An 8,816-nucleotide genomic window follows, 5' to 3' on the forward strand; every position below is an offset into this window, starting at 1 on the left:
CACACACAGACTGAATATCACATTTCATATTACCAAACATCCATTCCATACCAATGTTGTAGCAAGTGTGTTTTTTGCACCAGTGTTTACTCAGGTCACCAGTCCATCCTTATTCCTCCTCTGGAGCTGGAGAGCTCGCTGCCTCTCTGGCTGAGCACGCTCAGTCAGTACAAGATCAGAGACACCTTCTGCTCCTACTCCGTCATGGAGCTCTGCACCAAGGGCCTGGGCACCCAGACTGAGATACTGAAGGTGAGCATGACGCCCATACTCAATCTTACTCACACTGCCACCTGCGGTGAACCTCTTCTGTCGTTTCTGTAATTACTGTATAATAATCACACTGTAAGAAAATATAATTATTATAAATTATAAATTTTGAATGGACTAATACTATCTACTCCTAATGCAAAAAAAGAAATGGAGAACCTGGCTACTGTTTCTCTCTCTATTTACATAACGATAAATCTGAGCAGTAATTATTCAGTCAGGGGCAAGTGAGCAGTAACTATTTGTGTTTTGTTAGAATTTGTTACATCATAATGACACTTTAACAATGCAAAAAGGGAGGAATTTAAAGCGTTAAAAAATCTGGTACCATGCTAAAAATGTACATGTAGGTCTACTTTATGGTAGGGTCAACTGCTTGGGGTAAAGTATGCACACTTACCCTGGATGTGTGAATAACCTGTGTGTCTTCTTCAGGCACGCGGTGTGAACCTGTCGTGTGTGCGGAGCTGTGTGGTGATAGCAGAGGAGCGCCCCCGCCTGACGCTCACCCAGGCCTTCTCCAAGCTGTTCAAAGATCTGGGCCTGTCGCCCCGCGCGGTCAGCACCGCCTTCGGCTCCCGGGTCAACCTGGCCATCTGCCTGCAGGTCAGCTTCACCACACCTCTTCTTTCATTCATCCTCCACACGGACACGCGTTCCACTGACCAATGAGCACAATACACATATCTGTGCATTTCTTAATCATAGACCAGTGTTCTTATGGTTTGATACCATATGCATTGTTTTTGATGTTGATATTATGTTATTTTATTTATTTATATATATATATATATATATACTGTATATATATATACTGTATATATGTGTATATATACATTTTATATTTATATATATAAATAAATATATATATATATATATATATATATATATATATATATAATTTATTTGTAAAAGAATTTAATGTAAAAGAAATTATGTATGTCATGTATATATTGCTGATGAGACACATTATATTAATGAGAGACTTCCCTTAACATTGTGTGTAATGTAATAATGTACTGATTAAATAGATTGGTCATGTTCATTTGACACTTTTCACATTCTGGCCTTGACCAAGAGATTCAAATTGAAAACATTGTAATTCAATATTTTTTCATTTCATGAATGAATATTCGTTCATTTTGCAAAAATATGTGTACATGCCGAGCTTGAGTTTCATTTCACTCTAATAACATCGAGACAACGTACAGGAACACATTCTATTCTATTCTATTCATGTTTTTCTATGCATTTTCATCTGCAGGGCACATCTGGCCCCGACCCGTCTACCGTCTACGTTGACATGAAGTCTCTCCGCCATGACAGGTAAGACCGGAGACACGTAGCGGCGCCGGACACACAATTAGACCGGTGAGACCTGGGACAGTGTGGGTCAGTTAGACTGAACGGGACCAGTGAGACCTGAGACAGTGTGGGTCAGTTAGACTGAACGGGACCAGTGAGACCTGAGACAGTGTGGGTCAGTTAGACTGAACGGGACCAGTGAGACCTGAGACAGTGTGGGTCAGTTAGACTGAACGGGACCAGTGAGACCTGAGACAGTGTGGGTCAGTTAGACTGAACGGGACCAGTGAGACCTGAGACAGTGTGGGTCAGTTAGACTGAACGGGACCAGTGAGACCTGAGACAGTGTGGGTCAGTTAGACTGAACGGGACCAGTGAGACCTGAGACAGTGTGGGTCAGTTAGACTGAACGGGACCAGTGAGACCTGAGACAGTGTGGGTCAGTTAGACTGAACGGGACCAGTGAGACCTGAGACAGTGTGGGTCAGTTAGACTGAACGGGACCAGTGAGACCTGAGACAGTGTGGGTCAGTTAGACTGAACGGGACCAGTGAAACCTGAGACAGTGTGGGTCAGTTAGACTGAACGGGACCAGTGAGACCTGAGACAGTGTGGGTCAGTTAGACTGAACGGGACCAGTGAGACCTGAGACAGTGTGGGTCAGTTAGACTGAACGGGTCCAGTGAGACCTGAGACAGTGTGGGTCAGTTAGACTGAACGGGACCAGTCAGACCTGAGACAGTGTGGGTCAGTTAGACTGAACGGGTGGTGAGACCTGAGACAGTGTGGGTCAGTTAGACTGAATGGGTCCAGTGAGACCTGAGACAGTGTGGGTCAGTTAGACTGAACGGGACCAGTGAGACCTGAGACAGTGTGGGTCAGTTAGACTGAACGGGACCAGTGAGACCTGAGACAGTGTGGGTCAGTTAGACTGAACGGGACCAGTGAGACCTGAGACAGTGTGGGTCAGTTAGACTGAACGGGACCAGTGAGACCTGAGACAGTGTGGGTCAGTTAGACTGAACGGGACCAGTGAGACCTGAGACAGTGTGGGTCAGTTAGACTGAACGGGACCAGTGAGACCTGAGACAGTGTGGGTCAGTTAGACTGAACGGGTCCAGTGAGACCTGAGACAGTGTGGGTCAGTTAGACTGAACGGGACCAGTGAGACCTGAGACAGTGTGGGTCAGTTAGACTGAACGGGTGGTGAGACCTGAGACAGTGTGGGTCAGTTAGACTGAAGTGAGACCTGAGACAGTGTGGGTCAGTTAGACTGAAGTGAGACCTGAGACAGTGTGGGTCAGTTAGACTGAACGGGACCAGTGAGACCTGAGACAGTGTGGGTCAGTTAGACTGAACGGGACCAGTGAGACCTGAGACAGTGTGGGTCAGTTAGACTGAACGGGACCAGTGAGACCTGAGACAGTGTGGGTCAGTTAGACTGAACGGGACCAGTGAGACCTGAGACAGTGTGGGTCAGTTAGACTGAACGGGACCAGTGAGACCTGAGACAGTGTGGGTCAGTTAGACTGAACGGGACCAGTGAGACCTGAGACAGTGTGGGTCAGTTAGACTGAACGGGACCAGTGAGACCTGAGACAGTGTGGGTCAGTTAGACTGAACGGGACCAGTGAGACCTGAGACAGTGTGGGTCAGTTAGACTGAACGGGACCAGTGAGACCTGAGACAGTGTGGGTCAGTTAGACTGAACGGGACCAGTGAGACCTGAGACAGTGTGGGTCAGTTAGACTGAAGTGAGACCTGAGACAGTGTGGGTCAGTTAGACTGAACGGGTCGACTGACAGGAAGTGTTTTGCTTGTCTCCTTCAGGGTGAGGCTGGTGGAACGAGGGGCGCCACAGAGTCTTCCGCTCATGGAGTCGGGCACTGTACGTATTGATTATTGATTATTGATGAGTACGCCTGGTTTGAGTAGTCGCTCGTGTTGCCTGGTTTGAGTAGTCGCTCGTGTTGCCTCCAGCTCAACTCTCCTCTTCTGTTCTCCTCTCAGATCCTGCCAGGAGTGCGGGTGATCATAGTCAACCCAGAGACCAGAGGCCCGCTGGGAGACTCCCATCTTGGGGAGGTGAGTGAGCAGAAAGTCTTAAAACATGTTGTATAGTGATGATCACTGATTTATTTATTTTTGCATCAATGATTTATTAAAGCTTCAGAAGCGGATTAGTAGGGAAACAGCACATAATGTGTAGGTGGACATACCTGTATATTGGCTGGTAAACATGCAGAATCTGCAACGCGTTTTGAGCTCAATGCTTTTCCTCAGGCAGCGTTGAGGAGATGTAATAATGAAACCTACTTAAACAGCTTTGGTGTTTTTAATCTTAATGAGCCGTTGAAATAAGGTTTTTTTTTTTATTTAATTCCTTGGTGTGATTGGAGAATTGAAGTGCCTGGATTGTCCTGTTTCCAACCAAAACGGCTTTCCAACCTGTTCACTCATTGGAAATCCCCACATTATCATATATAGCAAATCCATAATAACCGCTCAGTGCACAGAAAGACATGAACGAGAAATGCGCTTTACTTGTAACAATCTATGTTTACAAAGGAAGTACCGGTACACCAAAACCTCTAATTTATTGTATTTTTCTTGTACTCTATTTGTGGTGAAACTATCTAGTAACTATAGGATATAGTTAACACTAAGCATGACTGAACAGTAGGGCTGAGTTGATTTTATTTGTTTTGCGAAAATATTTGATGTATACGGTGGATATCAAAAGTCTTTATGGCCTTAAAAGAGAACTTTAACGAAAAACAATTTATTTTGCCATTTTTCTCATTCCCACATAAATGACAAATGACTCAAATCAACTCTCAATAACTGGCAAACTAAATGAACGCCTGCAAAACTGTTTACAGTTGTTGGATATATATACGTGTCATGTGTGAAAAATGTAAAATCATAAATGTGTATCCAAAAAAAGTGTATAAATCAGCATTCTTTCTTTCTTTCTTTCTTTCATTTTGTTGCTTTTTAGATATAGTAACCAGCAAAATCTAGGTTAAAACAAAACGACAAACTATTGGTTACACACTTGTTGTGCTCGCAGGAGCTGGTTTGGTTATGAAATATGATTATTAATAATTATGAATTATTAATATTCATAAATTTATTAGATTTGACAGAAAATATTGTATTCTCTGTAAGATTCGGGGCACCACTGTAGTTAAGGCTACAGACCTGTCTAAAAGTCAAGTTATGACTTGTTTAGACACCAAACCAAATTGTCATATCAGTCTCATAATGATATAGTGTACATTGTACAGTTAATTGAAGGTCAAAGTTCGTAAGCTTCTGTCACAGATTTCCACAGATAAAATACCTCATGAATAACAACCAAGATTCAGGGCCTTATGTAATAAAAAGATTTAATAAATCACAATATCAATTGACATTAACATAATGATTAAAACATCAGTTCATCACATTTACTTTTATGACTAATACTCTACCACATCTATAGCTAATACCTAATGTGAACAAACATTGTCAATTGTGTGTGTGTGTGTGTGTGTGTGTGTGTGTGTGTGTGTGTGTGTGCTTTAAGTCTGCCTGGCTGGCAGGCCTGGGTGTGTGGGTATGTGAGTATGTGGGTGTTAATTAGCACTTGTGTGTGTGTGTGTGTGTGTGTGTGTGTGTGTGTGTATGTGTGTGTGGGTGTGTGTGAGAGAGAGAGGAGGAGGTAGGAGAGAAGGTGGAGTGGCTCGTTCTGGCTGTCTCTGTGATGTAATCACAGGATTGGCTGAGAGGCGGGCTGATCGTGTGTAGACCGCCTCCTTTTCAAAATGGCGGTTTTGCCAAAGTTGAGGAAGGATTGACTCGGTCAGACAGAGGTGGCTGGGGGGCGGTCTGGAACCGCCTCCTTTCCAAAATGGCGGTTCTGCCGAATTTAGGAAGGGATCACTCTGCCTGCCTAGCCTGGGTCACTCTGTGTGAGTGACTAATCAAACTCTCTAATTCAGCTTAACTGTATTTTTGCGGGCGGACATTCTGAACATCCCTAGACCGTTCCAAGCTTAGCCCTCCCGGTTGAACGGGCTCAGCTGGGAGGCCGAGAGAGTGGGGGAGGGAGAGAGGGAGAGGGAGAGAGGAGAGTGGCCCAAATGTGGCCGCTAAGTTCTTGCTGAACTTAGCGCTCACCTTCAGGCGTCTAGATCATTCAACAGTGTGCAAACATGGTACATCAACATACAGGATACTGTAATCAACACATATGATAATGCATTTTAACCCTAACTGCCCAAAACCATTAAACCATGAATGAACTCTCACGTGTGTTCCACTCTGTGGAGCGGGATCCTGTTGGTTGGGGAGAGTTGTCCTACGCGCAGTAGGGAGGATGGCTTTGGGTTGTGGGAGCGATGGCCTGCAGCGCGGTTCACCCTGGCCTGGAAAAGCGGGCAGCGGACGTCTGCTGGGGGTGCAGATGATGCCTGGGGGTTGACGTGCAGTCTCTCTGCTCGTTGAGTCGAGGGTCGTGCTGTGCTCTGTGGTCCTCCTTTGTGGCTGGTTGCAAGCCACGGGCTGTCTTGGGCGTCTTTCGTCTGCAGCAGTTGGTTGGATCTGCTGCGGTGTGTCTTTTCTTCAGCCGTTGGTTAGGCGGTCTTGCCTGGAAGCTTGATCAACAGCCGGCGTTGTGCCAGGCTGTGGCAAGTCTGGAAGCGTAAGGAGGTTTTTCCCTGCGGCTTATAACGCTAAACCGACTTAAATTAAACTGAGATTAAGTATAACTATCTCAGTGTGAGCATGCTATGTCTCGTGGGACTTACGGCGTTGGTAGGCGATCCCTGGGCCTGCTGCGCGGTTCACCCTGGCCTCTGGTGGCTGTGGTCAGGCCTGGTTAGGCCTTTGTTCAGGGGGTGCAGCGAGCGGGGGAGGGGAGCCGGCTTCTCTGGCCCCTCCAACCCCTGGTTCAAGCTTAGTTGAGACTCAAGTAGACTGCTTTCCAACAGTTTTGTCTCACTGTATGGGGAAGTCACAAAGGGTTCTCATTGGCTTGTCATGTGTCTTTGGTGATAGCTCTGGCCAATGATTGCTCTGTGAGCTGGGGTGGGCACACCCACTCTGCAAGTTCAACTCAAAGGGTGCGGTCCCTCTTGGCTGCGGGGGAACAATTGTCTTTGATTAGATTGAGAGATAAACAATGGCAAATTCTTTGAGGCTCGGCCTCCAGCTGTGCTGGTATCTGTCACCCACTTGTGGGAAGCCTCGGGGGAGCTCCCCCCCTTGTTCTGTGGGGGTTAAGCATACACAACCATTTTGTTCTCTCTCCATAGAGGTTTCTTAGCTAGAGAGAAAAAACATGTTAAATCATGATATGTTCATTCATATTTCTCATGATACAGTACAGTCCATAATGTGTCGATCACAACACACTGTTCTCTCTTGAGGCGAAGCTAGTTGGCTACTGTCACTCAACATGATGTATGCTCAACAAGTGTTAGCATGGCTCACCCACCCCTCCGTCCCGCGGTCCTGTTTGTCTGTGTCCAGATCTGGGTGAACAGCCCCCACAGTGCCAGTGGCTACTACACCATCTACGGAGAGGAGAGCCTGCAGGCCGACCACTTCAACACCAGACTCAGCTTCGGGGAGCCCCACACTCTCTGGGCCAGAACCGGCTGCCTGGGCTTCGTCAAGAGGACCGAGCTACTGGACGCGAGCGGAGGTGAGACACTTTACAAGGGATCTCTTTTATAATCTGTGTTTCAAATTGGTGTAAGATCACAACTTTCACTTTGCAGAAGGGATTTGTTTTGGGGTCTTGGGGGGGGTTTGTTTTTGTGTCCATAGCCATGACTCTGAATAATCTAATTCTTCCCCGCCACCCTTCCAGACCGTCACGATGCCTTGTTTGTGGTGGGCTCCCTCGACGAAACGTTGGAGCTGAGGGGCTTACGCTATCACCCCATCGACATCGAGACCTCCGTGTCCCGAGCGCACCGCAGCATCGCAGAGAGGTGAGGCGTCCACGCACTCGGATAGCGTTGGTCATGTGCATCATATGGTTTACTTATAGAATCTGTTCACCTTATTCACCATGCCCACTTTTCTCTCTTCCGCGTTAGACTCAATTGTATTTGTTCTTCCGGTTCAGCGCTAGTTGGCGGCCAATTTCAAAACAAAACGTCACTACGAATGAAGTTTGGCAACATTCAGAAGCTACACTGCGGCCAACTTCAGTGACATGTTCATAGCGGTACTGCTGCGAGGGGCCGATGGCTGTTACCCGGTCGGCATTTAACGTTAGTTACAAAAGCACGTCGACAGTGTTTTCTCACTGCCGGGCAGTAGCCTACTGTGAGGTTGACAGCCGGCCACACAGCTAGCGCTCCTCGCTGCTCGTTAAAAATGTCCAAATAGGCGTTATTCTGATCAACTCGTGACATATTTGGAATGTTACGTGCTCATCCGAAAGAATATCAAAACTTTATAACAGTTTGTTTTTTTTGCTTGAAAACAGCTTTTTGGCAAGTCTAAAAATGATTAAGGTAGGCGAAATCTACTTCAGTGTCTAAAACGGAAAGACGATTACAAAATGACGTCATGCAGAAGAAGCGTCCTTATATCGGCAAATAATAAGGTGAATACTCACTAAAATCCACCTTGGCATTAATTATAGAACGGTGGCATGAAAAGAAAAAGATTTAATTTCATTGTTTCCATGTGTTTGTGGGCTAAACATTTTGTTTCTCCACAGTGCTGTGTTCACATGGACCAACCTGCTTGTTTCTCCACAGTGCTGTGTTCACATGGACCAACCTGCTGGTGGTGGTGGCGGAGCTGAGCGGCTCGGAGCAGGAGGCCCTGGACCTGGTGCCCCTGGTCACCAACGTGGTGCTGGAGGAGCACCACCTCATCGTGGGCGTGGTGGTCATCGTGGACCCCGGGGTCATCCCCATCAACTCCCGAGGGGAGAAGCAGCGGATGCACCTGAGAGACTCCTTCCTGGCCGACCAGCTGGATCCCATCTACGTGGCTTACAACATGTGAACGCCCCCCGTGACAACCGATACAAAGATAAAGTGAGCCAGGCTCTGAGAGCAGACATGAGGGAGGAGGAGGAGGAGGAGGAGGAGGAGGAGGAGCGGGGGTGCGTACGTACGGTAGCAACCCCAATGTTTGAACCTCAGACACACACGACGAGCAAAGCACCACACATTTGGGGGATGAGAATACAGTAAAAAGTACTGTGATGAGCACATGTCCCCCCTCTC

At 46.8% G+C, this 8,816-nt stretch overlaps 1 protein-coding gene across 1 annotated transcript; it reads left to right on the forward strand.

Annotated features, from left to right (window-relative positions):
* The first annotated feature begins 191 nt into the window (after positions 1-191).
* LOC310771845 (disco-interacting protein 2 homolog B-A-like) lies at positions 192-8,608 on the forward strand. The gene is made up of 8 exons (XM_083664357.1): positions 192-252; positions 706-876; positions 1,535-1,596; positions 3,406-3,463; positions 3,586-3,660; positions 7,093-7,267; positions 7,436-7,559; positions 8,340-8,608. The coding sequence occupies exons 1-8, from the start codon at positions 205-207 to the stop codon at positions 8,590-8,592; spliced, it is 966 nt and encodes a 321-aa protein (XP_083520483.1). The 5' UTR covers positions 192-204; the 3' UTR covers positions 8,593-8,608.
* Positions 8,609-8,816: the final 208 nt, after the last annotated feature.

The sequence above is a fragment of the Poromitra crassiceps genome (genome assembly GCF_964638095.1).
Source record: "Poromitra crassiceps genome assembly, contig: HAP1_SCAFFOLD_1373, whole genome shotgun sequence".
Taxonomy (NCBI): Eukaryota; Metazoa; Chordata; class Actinopteri; order Beryciformes; family Melamphaidae; genus Poromitra; species Poromitra crassiceps.

Bases quoted from the DNA above. Each gene is read 5' to 3' on its own strand.
- LOC310771845 (XM_083664357.1), top strand. From the start codon at position 205: ATGGAGCTCTGCACCAAGGGCCTGGGCACCCAGACTGAGATACTGAAG. The intron at 253-705 runs GTGAGCATGACG...TGTCTTCTTCAG, and splicing joins CCCAGACTGAGATACTGAAG to GCACGCGGTGTGAACCTGTC. The intron at 1,597-3,405 runs GTAAGACCGGAG...TGTCTCCTTCAG, and splicing joins AAGTCTCTCCGCCATGACAG to GGTGAGGCTGGTGGAACGAG.